We start from the raw sequence: 19,706 nt of genomic DNA on the forward strand, positions 1-19,706 counted from the left end.
AAGGGAAAAAATGAAGAAAAAAGGAAAAAAAAATGAAGAAAAAAAAGGGAAAAAATGAGAAAAATGATAAAAAACTACAAAAAAAGCTCAAATCCCTCTTTTGTACAGAGATATATTTTTATTAATTAAAAGTTTGTACAGCTAAAAAATAAATTAAAAAAACAAAATGTAATTTTTTTTTCATTATCGTAGGGAAAAAAGAACAAAAAAAGTAGTGAGAAAAAAAATCAGCTTTTTTTTTGTAAATGTAATAAAGTGTATAAATGGTTTCCATAAAAGTGTACATATGGAATCTCTCCATGCCCCTGGCTTGTCTGCAGAATTCCCAGTTAATTTATCTGTCTCTGTATATGAGGCTTTTCCGTGTGTTCCCAGCGTTCCCTGCGGAATTTCAAAGCTATTTTCGATTTTGGACTTCCAAATAATAAAAAATCTCGATTTTTGCATTGCTTTTTCTTACAGCCCCCTGGTGCTTTTTTTTTCCTTTTCTTTCTTTTGGGGTTTTTTGTTTTGTTTTTTTGGGTGGTTTTTCTTTTTTGTGTGTGTGTGGGTTTTTTGGTTTGGTTTGGTTTTTTGTTTTTTGGGTTTTTTTGTTTTGTTTGGTTTGGTTTGGTTTTTTGTGGGGTTTTTTGGGGTGTTTTTTTTGGGTTTTGGTGGGGTTTTTGTGGAGTTTTTTTTTTTGAGCGTTTTTTTGGGATTTTGGTTGGGTTTTTTTGAGGTATGTGTGAATTCCAAAAGTTTTATCCCGGGATTTTCAGGATGTGCACACACCATTCATGCAAGGATGGAGTTTCCCGACTTTTCCAGCACATCACGATTTCAGGAAAGGGGAAAATCCGAGCAGATTGGGTGAATTTGGATGAATGGATTTGGCTTTTCCAGCGGGATTTTATCAGCGATATCCCAGGGGAAAGGAGAACGGGACCCTTCCCCCTTCCCAACCCCCGCATTCCTTTTCAAGGAGCCCCAATTTGCCTTAATGAGGTTTTAATTAACGCCTCCTCTCTCTCCGTGCCCGGTGATTGGCAGGAATTAAGTCGGGATCGAGGAAATTTGGGATGAAAAAGGCCCTGGAGGATCTTTGATGTCCCGCGGCTGCTCCCGTGTGGATTTGATGCTCCCTTGCTTTTTATTTGGCTTTTCAGACGCTTCATCCTTGGATTTATCCTTGGATTTGTCCCCTCCTTGGCTCGGTTTATCCAAAACAAGGGTCAAGGAGGGAGCTGAGCTTTTTTGGGATGGGGTTCCTTGGGATTTTGGGGCAGCAGAAAGGATCCTGCTGGATTTCCATGGATTCACGGGAAGGGAAGGGGATCCAAATGCTTTTGGAGCTTCCCAGAGGAGCTGGGGCTGCCCCATTCCGGGAGTGTTCAAGCTTGGAGCAGCCTGGGATGCTGGGAGCTGTCCATGGCCATGGAATTTTGGTGGAATTGGATCATCCTTAAGGTTCCTTCCAACCCAAACCATTCCAGGATTATTCTTCCTTCCAATTCCCAAAATTTCCCTCTGTATTTGGGGTATTCTTCCTTCTTCCAATTCCCAAAGCTTCCCTCAGTGTTTGGGGTTTAATCCCCAACCCAGGCTCAGCTTTTTTGGGGGCGTTCTTCAGGAGAAAATTCCTCATTTCCCAAGCTTTTCTTTTGCCACCAAGTTCCAGCCCTGGAATCTCCTCCAAAACTGGGATTTGGTGATTTCCAAAGCTTTCCCAACCCCTCTGGAAGGAAAGATCCCAAAAATCTCCCGGATCTTCCAGTGGCTGCTGATTGAGGGAGAGACCAGCAGGGAAAATGGGAGACCTGGAGCTGCCACTGGGAATCTTTTGGGGGAAAAAACAGGGAGAGACCAGCAGAGAAACTGGAAGGAGCTGGAGCTGCCACTTGGGAATATTTTGGGGAGAAAAACCAGGGAAAGACCAGCAAAACCTCCACCAGGAAAAAAAATTCCATGGAGAAAGCAGCAGGACAGGAGCTGGAGCATCCCCTGGGCATTTTTTGGGGGGAATAAAAGTGGGAGAGCTGGAAGGAGCTGGAGCATCCACTGGGAATCTTCTGGGGGGAAAAAACACGAAAGGAACATCAGGGAAATTGAGGATTTCTTCAGGAATATCCCATGGGATTCCTCAGCAGGATCCTTGCCCTGATGGCAGGAGTTGTCTCATTAAAAAAAAAAAAAAATCCAGGAGATATTTTTAATTAGGATTTTCTTCTTTGAAAATGAATCCCAATTCCTTCCATCTGCCAGCCTGGAATATTCCAAGCTCCAGTAAAAACAAGTGGGAAACTCCCCATGAGGAGAGTGGAAGTGCAGGAGGGATGGAAAAGATGAAATCATTGCCTTCTCCCACGTGGGATTTATAAAATAAACTATAAATTATATATCTCTTTAATTAAATGTCACTTGAAAGATCACTTTAACTCAGCCTGAGGATGGAGGGATAAAGGGGTGTTAGGGATAATAATAATAATTCTAAATCCAGGAATTATTGCTCCATTTGCCCTTTCCAGCGGCAATTCCAGCTGATTGTGGAACAAATCCTTGGGAAGCCTTGGGAATTCTTGGCCTCTCTCCCATTAAAGGGTGATTAAATTCAGATAAAATCCCCTTCCAAACTGGAAGGGCGTGGTTGGATCTTCCCAAGGGAATTCAGGACACAAGAGGTTAAAAGGGAGATGGCACAGAGGGGAGTTCTGTGCTCCTTTTCCCTTTATTCCCCTTTTTTTACCCCTTTTTTTCCTCTTTTTCCCCCCTTTTTTTTCTCCTTTTTTTCCCTTACCCCCTCTCCTTTTCCCCCTTTTTTTTCCTCCTTTTTCTCCCTTTTTTTCCCCAATTTTTTCCCTTTTCCTTCGCAATTCCCCGGTTTTTCAGCAGGGAGAACACGGCTCATCAGCAGAACCGAGCCACTGGGATTGTAACTATTGATTTTCCCTGTTTTCACCACTTCTCAGTGCCTGGAAAACATCATTGGAGCCAGCACTGGGCACTTTGGGACAGCTTTGGGATTGCAGGCGCTGTCCTGGAGCGTTCCTTTGGAAATCTGCCAGGAAATCTGGCAAAAAATGGGAAAAATTGTTTAAAATCTGTGTTTAGGCACAAAAAAAGAGCTCAGGGTGAGGCTGATGGAGCTGCTTGAACCTGGAGTAGCTTTGCCCTGGATGTGGGATCAGATGGGAGGAGCTGCCACAATCAGCAAAATTCCCAATTCTTTTTGGGAATTCACACTCTGGAAGGCCAAACCGCTTGGAATTGGACACAAATCCATGGATGAACTGCACCACTCCCACCTGCCAGGAGCTGGAGCACCTGGATGCGGCCCCTTGATCCCAGCTCTGAACTTCCCGGCATCCATGGCAGGATGGTCCTTACGGTCCCTTCCATCCCAAACCCCAATTCTTCTTGGGAATTCACACCCTGGGCAGCCAAACCGCTTGGAATTGGACACAAATCCATGGATTAACTGCACCATTCCCACCTGTCAGGAGCTGGAGCACCTGGATGCAGCCCCTTGATCCCAGCTCTGAATTTCCCAATCTTGCTGGAAGCAGCTCCTGCTGCTGGCACTGCCACGCCAGAAGGTTCTGGCTCCAAAAATCCATTCCCTGCTGGATTTGGGATTTTTTTTCCCTCCATTTTCTCGTTGGTGCTGCCATTCCTTCTGCTGGGAATGGAGAGATTTCAAGCAGGAGCAGCTTCATCCCAAACCAGCAGCTCATTCCTCACAGGAATGTCATGATCCCGTGATGGATGAAGGATTCCCAAGCACAACTTGGGAAGTGTCCAAGGCCAGGATGGAAAAACCATGGCAGGATGGTCCTTAAGGTCCCTTCCATCCCAAACCCCTCTGGAATTCTCTGCTGCTCTCAAGGAATGGTTTTAGGGCAGGACGATGCTGCCAAGCTGGGCTGGGCTGGGCTGAGCTCCTTTGGAAAAACCCTTGGAAAACAGATGGGAACAAAATGGTGTTGGCAGCAGAGAGAGGTTTAAGGATATCACATCCCAAATTTTGGCAGCCCGGGGAGGTGACCGGAGCAGGGACAGCTGCCAGGATTTGAGGGCAAGGCAGGGAAAATCACAACAGGAATCTTGGGAATTGGGATTTTGGGAATTGGGGTTTTGGGAATTGGGGTTTTGGGAATTCTTCAGAAGTGCTGGGGCAGAACCCCAACCCCCATCCTCTGCCAAGGCCTGGGGGTTAATTAATGCCACAACAAACCCTCATTAAGAGGCTTAATTAATATTATTTCATTTTCAGAGAGGAGGCAGCTGTTCCCTGCTTCCCATAGAGGGAGGGTTGTGCAGGAATTGTCCTGCAGGGATACCTGGGATGGGATCTGGGGTCAGGTTTGGGTGCAGAGGGAGGGGATCCAACATTCCAGCCACGTCCCCAAGGATTTTCCAAGCCCTCATCCCATCAGCAGCATCCCTGTCAGTGGGCTCCATGGAAGGATGGATGTGGGAAGGTTGGATTTGATGATTCTGGAGATCTTTTCCTACCATCACAATTCCATGGTGCTTTCCATCCCTGCTTTCTGCCTGGGTGCCACCCCTGTGTGTGACACCTCTGTCCCCTCCTGTCACTGCCGGGCCAATCCTGCTCTTCCCCACCTTTAATTTGGGCTCTCAGGATTTTCCAGCCTCATTCCCGCAGCCAATTCCATGGAAATGGATGGAAGTGAATTCCCTGTGACTCCTCGTTCCCTCCTCTCACCCTGCACGAATCTTGGAGCTATTTTGGGCAGAGCATCCAAAATTTGCCCTTTTTTCTTGGAGAAGCTTCCTGAACTTTGGGCATCCTCCTTGTGGACCTGGGAGCACCTTCCTGGTGTTTTGATGGAGTTTGGGATTAATTTATCCCAGATCCTACAACATTCCAGCAGAACAAAACACTTTAAAAACAAAACCCTTTCTTTAGGAGGCAAAAAAATTAAACCCATCAAACAATAATCTAAGAATAAAAATCAGGAATTTTATGGCACCCTCAATAACGAACTCTGTCCTCAGAAGCTCATTTACGTATTTAAGCCCTTGTTTAATATTCTAATTAGCAGTTAATCAGCTATCGAGAGAGAACAAACGGTGATTAGCTCATCTTCACCTCCTCCAGGTGATTTGGGCTCATCAGCTTCGCGAAACTTTCCTGATATTCCTGAATTATTCATGGCCACGGGAATGTCCCGGGGTGGGATTTCAGGTGCATAACCGAGGGGGACATGGTGCCTTTTGGGGAAAAGGATGCTTTGGATGGGATTTGGGGGAAAAATTCCTCGCTGGGAGGGTGGGAAGGGGCTGGGATGGATATTTCAGGGGAGCTGTGGTTGCCACATTCCTGGAAGTGTCCAAGGCCAGGTTGGAACAACTTGGGATAGTGGGAGGTGTCCCTGCCCATTTAATTTAATTATTCCAGGCTATCATTTATCCCAATTCTTCCTCTTTTCCCATAGCTTTCCAAGGAGCTGGGAAACAAAAGAAAGCTCCTGCTGGAGGTCTGGAGGAGGAACTGGTGCAATCCCAAATGATCCTCAATTCCCTTTCCCTTCTTCTCTTTTTCCTTTCCCATCCCACCAAAGACGGGCAGGACGCTGCTCTCCTCCTCCTCTATTCCCAGGGAGCAGATTCTCAAAACTCTTGGAATTAATTTGGAAAGATTCCACCTGGTTTTGCCTGGAAAAGAAGCCCTGCCTGGCCAGGCTTTGGATCTTGAGGTTTGGCTGTCTGGGAGCAGGGATCAGCTGAGGTGACAAGGACTGGGCTGGCTCCCAGGAGAATCCATGAGGCACGAGCAGGTGGGAGAGAGAGAGGCAGGAGCTCCAGACAGCTGCTTCCCGGAATTTTAATTAATTCCCGAGCTTTTTAGCCTTCCCAGACGCCGGCTTTGCCAGGCTCCGGATTCCTGCCGCCTGCCAGGATGGATCAGGAAGGTCAGAGCTGCTCCTTGCCAAGCAGAGCTCCCTCACTGCTGCCCTCAGCGATTTCGGGGAAGCTCTGCTGCCTCTGGAAGGTGCAGGATCAGCTGGAGCAGCGTCCCTGGATGTGCTGGAGCTCACCCATCCCATCCCAGGCTGTGCTGTGTGGGACTGAGGAGCTCCCAAGGATTCCTGGAAACTCCTGGATGCCCAGGATGCTCCACAGGCACAGCAGAGCTTTTCCTGCTCTGTCCTGGGAAGTGGCTTTTCCCTGCTCAGCCCTGATCCCACCTGGAAGTCGCTTTTTCCTGCTCCAGGACCAAAACCCAGCCCCTGATCCTACCTGGAAGTGGCTTTTCCCTGTTCCAGGACCAAAACTCAGCCCTGTTCCCACCTGGAAGTGTCTTTTCCCTGCTCAGGCCCTGATCCCTCCTGAAGTGGTTTTTTCCCTGCTCCGGGACCAAAACCCAGCCCGAATCCCACCTGGAAGTGGCTTTTCCCTGTTCCAAGACAAAAATTCAGCCCGTGATCCTTCCTGGAAGTGACTTTTCCCAGTCCCAGGACCAAAACTTGGCCCTGATCCCTCCTTAAGTGGCTTTTTCCTGCTCCAGGAACCGAATTCAGCCCTGATCCCACTGGAAGTTGCTCTTCCCTGCTCCAGGACCCAAATTCAGCCCCTGATCCCACCTGGAAGTGACTTTTCCCTGCTCCAGGACCAAAACCCAGCCCCTGATCCTTCCTGGAAGTGGCTTTTTCCTGCTCCAGAACATAAACTCAGCCCTGATCCCACCTGGAAGTGGTTTTCCCTGCTCCAGGACCAAAATCCAGCTCCCAGCCCCTTCCATCCCTTCCATGTCCGTCCCAAAAGCGGGAAGGGGTCAAAGGAAGGGAATTCCCCCTTTTCCCCCCTCAGCCCGGTGCCGGGGGATGCTCCAGCCCCTTCCTGAAGGAAATCCGCGTTTTTCGGGAATATCCCAGGCTGGAAGAGCCAATTCCACGGGTTGGCAGCTCCCTCTCGTGGGGAGAAAAGGCAGGAAGAGCTGGGATGTGGCCCAGATGTGTGGCACAGCTGGAGCGGGATTTCTCAGAGGGGTCGGAAAATGGGAATTTTTTTCCAATGGGAATAAAGACACTTTATAGAACTTTTGAGACTTTAAACTTAGGGCTGTCTAATTAGACAGAGACTAAAAAGCCTAACCTAAATAATTCACTAGATAAAGAAGAGAACAAAGAAAAAAATTGCTTTTATGGAGTGTTTTAGTAAGACTAAAAACCTCTTACCCCAACTCAGTTTTTCTCTGAAAAAGCTTTGTTATTTTACCTTTTATTTAAACTTTTCTGTTTCCAATACTACCTCAGAAGCCATCCTGTTATTTTATGTCAACTTCTACCCTCAAAATTTTGCACCGCACCACGGCCTTGCTTAAATCCAAAGAAATCCACAAATCATTCCACTTATTAAGAATCCAGCTCGGTTTTATTGTCCATTTTTCCAAAAGTTAGTGTTATCCTCATCACAATTATAAAATATCCCTATTTTACAAAGATTTACAGCTCTGGGAGTGACCAAGTTGGAGCTGGGAATTCTCTTAAATAATCAAACCATGATTTTGGTTTTGGGGGTGGGGCTTGAAAAATTCCAATTTAAAAAAGAAAAGGGAAGGCTAAAAAGGGAATTTTTATCAGCTCCTTCAAACATCACAGGGAATTATAAAATTTATTCCTTTTTTTTTTTTGGCGGTGGGGGGAAAGGCTGCAGGGAGCAGATTTGAAACCCCATGGATGGAAACAGGATTAGAGGCCCTGATTCTGGTTCACATAAAGATCTCTTTACAGATTCTGGCAGCACAGAGGAACCCTAAAGTATATTTAAGTAAAATGTATGCTGCCAAAACTCTGTAAAAAAAAAAAAAAAAACAGGTCCCAAAATTAACATTTTAGGGCCGTGTTTTCCCTGCGTCCACCCTCACCACAGGAACCAGGAAAGCGCGGCCGCTTCTCCTGGGAAAGCGCGGAAGCTTCTCTCCATGAACTAAAATTTATGCCCACTCTAAGATTTTTTTTATGCTGCCAGACCTCTGTAAAAGAAAATTAGGTCCCAAATTTGGGGTTATTCCCAAAATTAACATTTTAGGGCTGTGTTTTCCCTCTGTCCACCCTCACGCCAGAACCGGGAATGCGAGGCCACTTCTCGCAGTGTTCTGGTCACTTTTGGAAGGGATTTTCATGAGGGAATTACTCAGAATGAGGGGCAGCACAGAGGAACCCTAAAGTATAGTTAAATAGAATTTATGCTGCCAGAACTGAGTAAAACAAATCAAGTCCCAAAATTAACAGTTTAAGACTGTGTTTTCTCTGCTGTCCACCCTCATACCAGAACCGGGAAAGTGCGGCAGCTTCTCCTTGTGGGATTGCAGTGTTGTGGTCACTTTGGGAAGGGATTTTCCTTAGGAAATTGCTCAGAACGGAGCAACCCTAAAGCGTATTTAAATAAAATTTATACCCACTCTAAGATTTTTTTATGCTGCCAGAACTGTGTAAAAGAAAATCAGGTCCCAAAATTAACAATTTAAGGCTGCGTTTTCCCCCGCCTCCACCCTCACACCAGAAGCGGGAAAGCGCGGAAACTTCTCCCTGTGGGAGTGCAGTGTTGTGGTCACTTTGGGAAGGGATTTTCACGGGGAATCGCTCAGAACGAGGGGCCCTTGACGCTGCCCGGCTCCGGGAGGCGGGCGGCCGCGTAGGCCGAGGCTGCCAGGCAGGCGGCGGGCTCGCAGAAGCCGGGCAGGCCCGCGGGCCCCGGCAGCCCCGGCCGGCCCGCCTCGCCCGGGGAGCCCGGCAGGCCCCGCTCGCCCGCCTTGCCGTCCACAGCGTGGCCGGGGATGCCCGGGAGACCTGGAAAGGCAACGGGGTGGGATGGGTGGGGTGCTGAGAATCAAGCTGAGAGATGGGTTTTATCTGAGAAATAGGGGTTTTCCCCTCAGAAATAGGAGTTTTTCCCTCAGAAATAATAGGGATTTTCCTCTGAGAAATAATAGGGATTTTTTTTCCCTCAGAATCATGGATTTCCCCTCAGAAATAATAGGGATTTTTTTTTTTCCTGAGAAATAATAGGGATTTTTCCCTCAGAAATAGGGTTTTTCCCTCAGATATAGGGATTTTCCCCTGAAAAATAGAGATTTTTCTCCTCAGAAATAATAGGGATTTTTCTCAGAAATAGGGATGAATTGAGGTTTTGTGGGATGAGCTTGTGCAGGTTTTATGGGATGAACTTGGGCCCATTTTGTGGGAGGATCCCAGGCAGGTTTTATGGAATAAACTTGAGCAGATTTACAGGATGAGCCTAGGCAGTTTTTGTGGGATGAACCTGTGTAAATTTTGTGGGATAAACCTGAGAAGGTTTTGCGGGATGAACCTGGGCAATTTTTGTGGAATAAACCTGAGCGGATTTACAGGATGAGCCTGGGCTGGTTTTGTGGGATGAACCTGTGCAGGTTTTGTGGGATGGATCAGAAGGTCCCCGGCCACCGCTGGGCTCATCACCCCAAGGTGACAAAGGCCACCTGGGGACACCTGGTCTCACCTGGGATCCCTGGAGGACCTGGCATTCCCGGGTGGCCACGGCCAACCTCTCCCCGCTCGCCCTTCTCTCCTCTCTTCCCTGTGGGTACAAAAAGGAGGGAAGGACTCCATGGCAACCCTGGATGGGTGATCAGGGATGGGGACAAACATGGCAGTGCCACCCCAGGAGGGTTTGCACCTGGCACCATGTCACCACCACCCACCTTTGGGTCCGACATTGCCGATCTGCCCGGCAGCTCCCAGGATTCCGGGGACACCTCGGGGTCCCATGGGGCCGTGGGGTCCCTGATCACCGGGTGGCCCTGGGGGGCCGGGGGGACCGAGAGGTCCCATGGCCCCAACCCCACCCAGGGCAGCTCTCTTGGCGCTCACGGCCACCTCTGCCAGCTGCTCTGTGGGGCAGAGAGGGGCCGGGATGGGATCCACGGGGTGGGATCCATGGGGTGGGAACCATGAGATCCACAGGATGGGATCCATGGGAAGGGATCCATGGGGTGGGATCCATGGGGTGGGAACCATGGGATTCATGGGGTGGGATTCATGGAATCCATGGGATGGGATTCATGGGATGGGATCCACAGGATGGGAACCATGGGGTAGGATCCACAGGATCCATGGGATGGGATCCACTGGGTGGGATCCATGGAGTGGGAACCATGGGATGGGATCCATAGGAAGAGATCCATGGGATGGGATCCATGGGGTGGGATCCATGGGATGGGAACCATGGAATCCATGGCATGGGATCCATAGGATGAGATCCATGGGGAGGGGATTCCACCGGATCCATGGGGTGGTGTCCCTGGGATGGGATCCATAGGAAGAGATCCATGGGACAGGACCCATGGGATTCATGGGATCCATGGGATGGGATCCATAGGGTGAGATCCATGGGGAGGGGATTCCACAGGATCCATGGGGTGGGATCCATGGGATGGGATCCATAGGAAGAGATCCATGGGATGGGAACAATGGGATCCATAGGGTGGGATCTATAGGAAGAGATCCACATGGGATCCACGGGATGGGATCCACTGGATCCATGAGGTGGGATCCATGGGAAGAGATCCATGGGATCCGTGGGATCTGGTGGCCCCGCTCCGCCCTCACCTTGCAGCATCTTCAGCACCACGTCCACGATGTGCTGGTCCCCAGCGTCCCGGCCCTGCCAGGAAGGGAATTTCACTCCTTTTGTCCCCTCCCAGAGCCCTTCCCAGCCCAAATCCCAATCTCCATCCCCTCCCTGCATCCCAGGTCACCTTCCCACCCTGCTCTTCCCTGTTCTGTCCCAGGGCAAGCGCTCAGCTTGCTCTGTGCTCATGGCATTAGAGTCCAAAATGAGGATTTTAGGGAAAAATCCCAACCCTTTAAATCCCTGCTGCTGGCTGGTTTATACAGGGACAGTTTTTGGATGCCATACACAGTGGGAAAGGCAGAATTCCTCCCCAGGAAAGCAGGATCCCAGCTCCTGAGTGGAACAGCAGCGTGTTCCCCGAGGAGCTGGGTGGGAAGCAGAGGCAATTCCTGCCGAGCAGGGAGGATGAGGAGGTTTGTAGGATCAGGGTACTCACGGCTGTGCCCCTCGGGCCCGGCATTCCCGCCACTCCGCGCTCCCCCACCAGCCCCCGCGGGCCGGGCGGGCCGGGATAGCCCCGAATTCCCGGCGCTCCTGCATCCCCCGAGGGGCCGGGAAAGCTGAGCTCTCCCTGGATGCCTTGCTGAGGAGGGATGGAGAGAGAGGGGCATGAGGGGCTCAGGCTGTGCTGAGCATGGGGGCTGCACCCCGAGAGCCCAAAATGTCCCAAAAAACATGGGCAGGGCTGGGTCCCAAACCGGGCTGGGGGTGAACCCAGGCTGGATCCCAAAAACTGGGGCTGGATCCCAAAAATTGGGTCTGGGGCTGAACCCAGGGCTGAATCTCAAAAACTGGGGCTGGATCCCAAATGGGGCTGGAGCTGAATCCAGGGCTGAATCACAAAAATTGGGGCTGGGGCTGAATCCAGCATTGGATCCCAAAAACGGGCTGGATCCCAAAAATTGGGGCTGGATCCCAAAAATGTGGGCTGGATCCCAAATGGGGCTGGAGCTGAATCCAGGGCTGAATCACAAAAATTGGGGCTGGGGCTGAATCCAGCATTGGATCCCAAAAACGGGCTGGATCCCAAAATTGGGGCTGGATCCCAAAAATGTGGGCTGGATCCCAAATGGGGCTGGAGCTGAATCCAGGGCTGGATCCCAAAAACGGGCTGGATCCCAAAAACTGGGGCTGGATCCCAAATGGGCTGGAGCTGAATCCAGGGTTGGATCCCAAAAATTTGGGCTAGGGCTGAACCTAGGGCTGGATCTCAAAAATTGGGGCTGGGGCTGAATCCAGCATTGGATCCCAAAAATTGGGGCTGGATCCCAAAAATTGGGGCTGGATTCCATATGGGGCTGGAGCTGAATCAAGGCCTGGATCCCAGAAATTGGGGCTGGGGCTGAATCCAGGGTTGGATCCCAAAAATTGGGGCTGAACTTGAATCAAGGGCTGGATCCCAAAATGGGGCTGAGACTGAATCCAGCACTGGATCCCAAAACAGGGCTGAGCCTGAACCTGGTGCTGAGCCCAGAACCGAGCCTGAATCCAGGGTTTAACCCCAAGGAGGAGCTGAGCCTGAATCCAGGGCTGATCATGATCACTGGGCCCCATTTCCAGGGAAAATATTCCCCCAGCACCTCAGCAGGGAAGATCCAGCTCAGGATCCCACAAATCCACCCAAGTTTTGGGGTGTCCTCGGTCCCAAATCCCCATCACTCACCTGTCCCTTGGGTCCTGGCTCTCCTGACTCCCCCTGGGGACAGAGGACCCAGGAAAGGCAATGAGGACACAGCAGGGATTTAGGGTTGGGATTTAATGCCAGGCAGGATCCCCCAGCTTAGCAAGGGATCCCCCAGCATTCCAAGAATCTTCTGGAAGCACTCACCTTCTCTCCCTCGAGCGCTGCCAGGCCGTGGACACGTGGATCTCCCTAAAGGAAAGGCAAGGAGAGACGGGAACATTCCCAAAGGAAACGTTCCCAAAGGGGGAATTCATGGAGAAAGTGTTCGGAGCCAGTGTTAAAGCCAGCTCTGTTAACCCCAGCTCTGTTAATCCCAGCTCTGTCAATCCCAGCTCTGTTAATCCCAGCTCTGTCAATCCCAACTGTCAATCCCAGCTCTGTCAATCCCAGCTCTGTTAATCCCAGCTCTGTCAATCCCAGCCCTGTCAATCCCAGCTCTGTTAATCCCAGCTCTGTTAATCCCAGTTCTGTTAATCCCAGCTCTGTCAATCCCAGCTCTGTCAATCCCAGCCGTGTTAATCCCAGCCCTGTCAATCCCAGCTCTGTCAATCCCAGCTCTGTTAACCCAGCTCTGTCAATCCCAGCTCTGTTAATCCCAGCCCTGTTAATCCCAGCCCTGTCAATCCCAGCTCTGTCAATCCCAGCTCTGTTAACCCAGCTCTGTCAATCCCAGCTCTGTTAATCCCAGCTCTGTTAATCCCAGCTCTGTTAATCCCAGCTCTGTCAATCCCAACTGTCAATCCCAGCTCTGTTAATCCCAGATCTGTTAATCCCAGCTCTGTTAATCCCAGCTCTGTTAATCCCAGCTCTGTCAATCCCAGCTCTGTTAATCCCAGCTCTGTCAATCCCAGATCTGTTAATCCCAGCTCTGTTAATCCCAGCTCTGTCAATCCCAGCTCTGTTAATCCCAGCCCTGTTAATCCCAGCTCTGTTAATCCCAGCTCTGTCAATCCCAGCTCTGTCAATCCCAGCTCTGTTAATCCCAGCTGTGTTAATCCCAGCTCTGTCAATCCCAGCTCTGTTAATCCCAGCTCTGTTAAACCAGCTCTGTTAATCCCAGCTCTGTCAATCCCAGCTCTGTTAATCCCAGCTCTGTTAATCCCAGTTCTCCAAATCCCAGCTCTGTTAATCCCAGCTCTGTTAATCCCAGCCCTGTTAATCCCAGCCCTGTCAATCCCAGCTCTGTCAATCCCAGCTCTGTTAACCCAGCTCTGTCAATCCCAGCTCTGTTAATCCCAGCTCTGTCAATCCCAGCTCTGTCAATCCCAGATCTGTTAATCCCAGCTTTATAAATCCCAGCTCTGTTAAGCCCAGCTCTGCCAATCCCAAAGGAAATGGTGAAGTTTCTTATAGCATTTTTGTTACTCTCATGCAAGGGAGATGAAAAGACCATCACAGAACAGCCAACCCTGAACTTTTTAAAAATCAGGAATCAAATCCCCAAAATGATAGAATATCCTGAGTTGGAAGGGACACACAAGGATCATAGAGTCCAACTGCAGACCCTGCACAGGATATCCCAGGACTCACACCCTGTGCCTGGGAGCACACTCCATGGACTCTGTAGCAAATCATGTAACACACTGACTTTTAGCTATTTCAAGTGAATATAGGATTCATATGTGCATTTTTCCTCCAAAGAATGAAGTTGTGGAGGGCACAGCAAGACGCATTTTGTTCTGTGCTAGCAGTCTGTAAGTGGTGAGGAAAACCTTTGCTTTCTGATATTACAGAGAGAGGCATGAAAAGAGAGCAGGCTGCTGGTGCCTCCACACATGAGGTGCCCCTGAGTGAGTGCAGAGATCTATGCTCTGATTACAGACAGCACTGAAGGATGTCACAACTGCCAGAGAGCCCCACGCCTGCAGGCAAGCAGGGATTTCCCTCTGCCTCTAGGACTCATGTCTTCAAATGGATAGTCCAAACGGGAGTCCAAAAATGGGCAACACACTGAAACTTTCTTCCACAAAGGGGAAGGCATCTGTTCCGATGGCTTGACTGAGTCTGAACCACAGGTCACCTCCTGTGTGCAGTGCACAGGGAAGCCAGATTTCCCAGAGGATGCAGTTCCACATGGGTGATTGGCATATGTGGTGCTACTGACAGGCAGCCTGAAAATTTGGCATTTTTTCCACGTTTTAATTCCTCAAGCTTTAGCACTGTGGGATTCATACTTCAGAAGCCATGATTCTTGGCATATAATTTGCAGAGGGGCCCTGCACCTTTCCTTTCCTTCTCCCTTTCTCTTCTGGATTTTTATACAGGATTTTAATTCTTTTCCTTCCCTTCCCCTCCCACCCCCAGCTGCTTTAAGTTGATACAGGAGAAAGTAGAGGTCACAGGAAGAGTGAAGACACATAATCTAATTTTCATTTTGCCCATTAATCATGCATGATTCCAGCCAGCCATTTAACAAGGTGGAACTCTAAAGTGATCACTCTCCAGAGTGATGGGGGAAAATTCACTCTAATTCCCATTGCTGCTCCCCACTCCTGTTCGTGCTGCACAGAACCGCCTCTCCCTCTTACAGAGAAAAATGGATCTACATGTCCCAAAAAATGTATGCTGTCCTGGAAGCCTTCTCAAGAGCTTTTTACTATATTTAAAAGTGTCAAGCTGAAGCTGTTGGTGCTTCATTTGTGGGTGGCTGGATTTTGTGGAGGTGTGGCTCAAAGAAAATCAAATAGGAAGCTTTCTATTTTAGTACATTTTGCTATGGAGTGGTAACTATTGTTACACGTTATTCTAGCTCACAAATCAGAGAGCCTGGAAGCAGTTCTGTGTCTGCACCCCTTATATGCTCTCTGCTGTTTCTCAGACTCCCAGCTAGTCAGGATCAAACCTCCTAAAGTGAGACAATTCTGGAAATTACAGAGATGTGCATTAGGGATGTATCGGGCCCTGCACGTGCACAGGTGAGGCAGGAAAAGGAAAAGGCACCTCCTTTCCCTCCTTTCTCTGCTGGAGTTTGATGAGTACTGCAACATTTGCCATCTTGCAAGATGGGTGAACTCTGGACATCCCAGCTACTCCACAGTCAAGGAAGCTTCTGTATTTCACAAGGTTTCTGTGCCAGCTGTGAATGCCCCAGTCTCTTTCCACTCACTGTGATTTTGTCAGAGAAAGAGAGCTTATCCTGAACTTTGAGGTAAGAGGCCCAAGGACACTCCCTCGGAGGGGAAAAAATGGGTTTTCCATACCAAAGAGGTGATAAGCCTGGGAAGTGTTATCTCCCTCAGAGGCCACTCAAGGGCATCATTCAAGAGAAAGTGAGAATCAGCAGTACATTCCTTTGCCCTTTCAAGGTCTCAGAGAAACACTGGGATGTTTAAAGGAAGAGGAGTGCAAGTACACAGAAGCAGGATAAGATCTGAGTATGTCCAAGGCTGAGTTGCTGACAAGCCCTGTTTTGGGGGGACCCTGAGCAGTTCAGTCTGCAATGGAAAAGGCATTTGCCAAGACAGCATTGCCACTCTGGAGTCTTCTGCTCTACTCTAGTGACAAAGAGGTGCTCATTGGCTCTAGGAAAAACCTGTGTCCTGCAGCTGGCTGTCCATCTCTCTCCAAAAAACTGCAGCCCTGTGTCTAGGAGGTTTCTCTAATAAGATCAGTGACTCAAGTAAAGAGGCTGTGATTCCTAAGCCAAATTGTTAAGTCCCCAGAACTACAGGGATTTCCCAAAATGCCAATGCTATATCATCCCTGACAGGCTATGGAGAGGTGTCATGGGGACCAAAAGCCCCTTTAGGGCCACTCTGATAGAAAAAGGGCGACAAAGAGGTGAAATGGAAGATTTATTACATTTTGTTTCCCAGTTCTTAAGGGCTAACAGCTAATGCCTGTGAAAGCAGGAACATGGTAAGGGTAGCAGGGATTATATTTATCTGTCAGTGTTTCTAATCAAATGTACCAACTGTGGAAGACGTTTGGGCATTCTTGTCTAGTGAAACCAAAATGATAAAGATACAGAGAGAAATTTTAAAAGAAGAAATGAGACTTAGAGACTCAATCACATAACTGCACTCAGTTTCTGTGGGATTTGGGAGCATCGCTGCCTTTGTGAAAACTTCCCTTTGCATGTGAAGAACACAGCTGGGTGAACTGAAACACTGCACCTGCTGTCAAGAGGATGGAACAAGAACAGGCAGACCGGCTCGGTGCTCATGATTCTACTAACTCAAGTTTTAGTACTCCAAAATAGAATTACCATGAAGTTCAGGAGCAATTATGTGTAACAATTAAAAGAATTTTCATAATACCATTATTGAGCAAGCCCTCTGTATTACAAGCAACTTTATTAGCTGTTGAGCCAAGCCATATTTCACAAGCCAAAACCCTGATCAGGCCACATTTGCCAGGTGAGTATTATGTTGTGTTTCCTTTTCAGGGGCTTGATCTGAGAGCAGCAGCACAGAGCTGAAATTTTGTTTGCTTGGTTTGATTTTTCCTAAGTATGTTTTCAGTTTTTACTGAAATTGTACATTGCAAGCAACTCCTGGATACACAACCCCACCTCTCCTAAGAGACTTTTCTACTTTGGCAGGGACACTCAACAGCATGAAATAATCCCCTTCCATTTACAAAAGAAGCTCCCAGTCTCTGAGTTTTGAACTATTAGTGATCCATCACTTGCAACAAAACCCAACATGGATACTCTGCGAACAGCCTTGATTTAAAATATTTGCTATTGACTGTGTGCAGGAATGACTGACTGTGCTCTGGCTTCCAGGGACACCAGCAAAAACAAGAGGGGATTGTGTAAGTTTTTTGGTTTAAGTACTTAAATCAGTTTCCTCTTTTCCCCCATAACACATTATTCTAAGCAAGAGGATATAACTCTGCTTGCAGGAGGAAAACAAGAAGCAGATGATACAACAAAAAAGCAGAGACAGATATGCACAGAGGCCAATTAATTTTTTTTTTAATTTGAATGCAAAATGCAAAGAGAAATGACACTAAACACCTAAGCTTCCTTCTAAAGTAATGAATAAGCCCAAAAATCTTTCAGAAAGATTGTATTAAAAAAATCTGACGTGCCTTTTAATTAGATAAAGGAGTTCAACTTTGTAGTGACTGGAATACAGCTTAACATAACATAGATTTTGTACTTGGATCCAGATACTATGACAGAAAATATTTGATAGCAAATAGAAAAAAATACAACAGGTCCCCATTCCTGAACAATAATGATAGAAAATATGTGCATAGGATTTGAAGAACAACATCAACAAATTCTATAAATCCTTGCCTATTTTCTGCAACTGAGTCAGGACACTTTCCAAAATAAGCCTGAAAAAATTTTTTAACTTTTTAATCATGTGTTGCCTTTAGACATTTTAAATTTGTGTTTTTCTCTTATACCCAAATACCTCGTTTGAGGGAAAGCAAAAGTAAACATAAAAAAGAAATTGAATGAGCATGGTAAAAAGTCAGTGCTATAATCTTTTTTGTTGATACTGGGAACATTTTGCCACTTTAAAAATAAAGCCTAACTGAATGCTGCTAAGGCATCCAAAACTGCACCAAAAAATTATGGTCCTACCCTATTAATTTCTGTTTTCCAATGACTGCTGCTGATATAATGTATTGGAAGACATGACCTACTTCCTGTGTTTTCAGAGAATACAAATAAGGAAGATCTCATTGCTAAATATATTTTAAAACCAGAAGAAAGAGAGGGGAGTCACAAGAAGTAGGGCAGAGAGGTGGGCTTGAGGGAGACAGAGGTATTTTGCCAGAGAACACAGAACATTCCTGGTTTTCCCTACTGATCATGACTTTGTTTTTAACAGGGGCACAGCATTTATGTAAATGCCAAGCCTCTGGCAAATAAAACAATGGCATCATGTGTAGTCCCCTCCCTGGAAGAAGAAGAACATGTCTTTGCACAGTGCTTGGCCACCTGAAGCTGCTCCAAACTCTGCTGGCCAGGGGCTCAAGGGAGCCACGGCTGCACCCCAAGCCTTGGGATTCTCTTCTGTCATTAAAGGATATCAAACTTGTGTCAGCACAGGTGGCTCTTGAGCACACCTGAGGCTTGGTTTGCTGTAGGTTAGCTCCTGGGGTCCCCATGGGAAAAGGCTCCAAAACATCCCTTGGGTACCACTGCTGCTGCCTCTGCTCTGAAAGTCAGCACTTATTCCCCAGTTTAAAAGCCCCACAGCTCTGAAGCAGTGAATGAGCTGTTTCTGCAGTAAGAGACATGAACTTCTCAGAACTAATTATCAGAGGGAGTACACACCTTCTTCACCAATCCATCTAAACACTCGAGCTTTACTAAATGCACTCTGTTCCCTGGCCAAACTACGTGGGTCTGATTTTCCTGCACAGGATGAGGTAGGATCTTGCTGCTACCAAAGCTGAAAGCCCCAAATGCAACATGGCTAAGAACTGAATTGCCCTGTTTCCAGAGCTCCACATGCTAATTCTCTGCTAAGCCAAAGCATGGGGCTTTGATTTCCTAACCTCAGAATGTTATCTGGCTCTGGTGTAGGATTACCATTAGCTCTGTACATCTGTCCTTACAGTAGGGTCACTGTCACACCATATGTCACTTGAACAACCTTTATTTTTTCTAGATTTTTGTCTCTTTTAAATCAGTGTTCATCTGGAAGAGCCTGGATTCCCTTGGCTTTCAAAATCTGCTTTGCATTGCTAATGCATGAAGCTGTAGGCAAAGTTGCATTAGTGAGACAGAGAAAGGCACAGAGAGAGATACTAAAAGCCTGCCAAGACACAATGTTTTAATGTTGCTCTTCTCTTTAATACTCACAAAACAAAACTCCAACCGCCCAAACAAAACATCAGAGCAGGTTTATTCCATTTCCATTTACCAAACTAATGACCACATTTTTTTTTCTAAAGTGCTTCTGCATAAGTTCATTATCCAGTGAATATTCCTGACTTGCAGCAGTGTAACAAGAGAGAGTCTGACCTGGAAAGAGCAGGTCAGGCTCCACATGGAAGCCATCACAGGGTGGCAAGTCACAGCCTCAGTACATGCAAGGTATGCCAGTCTTTTGACACAGGAGGAAAAAACTCCTGCAAAATTCATGGACAATTAGTTCTCCCTCTCCCCTCTCTAGTTCTGTGGTAAGAGAAAGGATCATCAGCCTCTAGATTGTCAGTCTCTCAGAGGAACAACAAAAGGAAGGAATCAGGGGATCTGGAGGGAGAAATTAAAGGGGTCTTCCAAGAGCCAGCCTTGTGGAACATGATGAGGATTTTGTACTTCCAGAGGCCCTTTGATCCCAAAGGAACTCAAACACCTCTCTAAATGACATCCTGATCTCACATCAGTAAAAGGGAGCAAAGAAAACCATGTCCATGCAGGTGGCCATAGGATAGCTCCTGTGCTGGAAGGAGCACAGGAACACCTACAGGGCTTTAATAAACCTGGACCCAA

General features: G+C 47.8%; 1 protein-coding gene across 1 annotated transcript in view; it reads right to left on the reverse strand.

Moving 5' to 3' along the window:
- Nucleotides 1–8,589: 8,589 nt before the first annotated feature.
- The window catches only part of LOC128937666 (mastermind-like protein 3), a 28,823-nt gene continuing 17,706 nt past the window's right edge, over nucleotides 8,590–19,706 (reverse strand). Inside the window, exons 3-9 of the mRNA XM_054277460.1 lie at nucleotides 12,446–12,490; nucleotides 12,281–12,313; nucleotides 11,054–11,200; nucleotides 10,593–10,647; nucleotides 9,686–9,874; nucleotides 9,484–9,561; nucleotides 8,590–8,795 (exon numbers count right to left, since the gene is read on the reverse strand). Of these exons, the coding sequence (XP_054133435.1) occupies nucleotides 8,590–8,795; nucleotides 9,484–9,561; nucleotides 9,686–9,874; nucleotides 10,593–10,647; nucleotides 11,054–11,200; nucleotides 12,281–12,313; nucleotides 12,446–12,490 (753 nt within the window). The remainder of the gene's footprint in view (nucleotides 8,796–9,483; nucleotides 9,562–9,685; nucleotides 9,875–10,592; nucleotides 10,648–11,053; nucleotides 11,201–12,280; nucleotides 12,314–12,445; nucleotides 12,491–19,706) is intronic.

This window comes from Melozone crissalis, unplaced genomic scaffold, assembly GCF_028551555.1.
Source record: "Melozone crissalis strain CALT ecotype California unplaced genomic scaffold, PUWL_Pcris_2 ptg000020l_1, whole genome shotgun sequence".
In the NCBI taxonomy this organism is placed as follows: domain Eukaryota; kingdom Metazoa; phylum Chordata; class Aves; order Passeriformes; family Passerellidae; genus Melozone; species Melozone crissalis.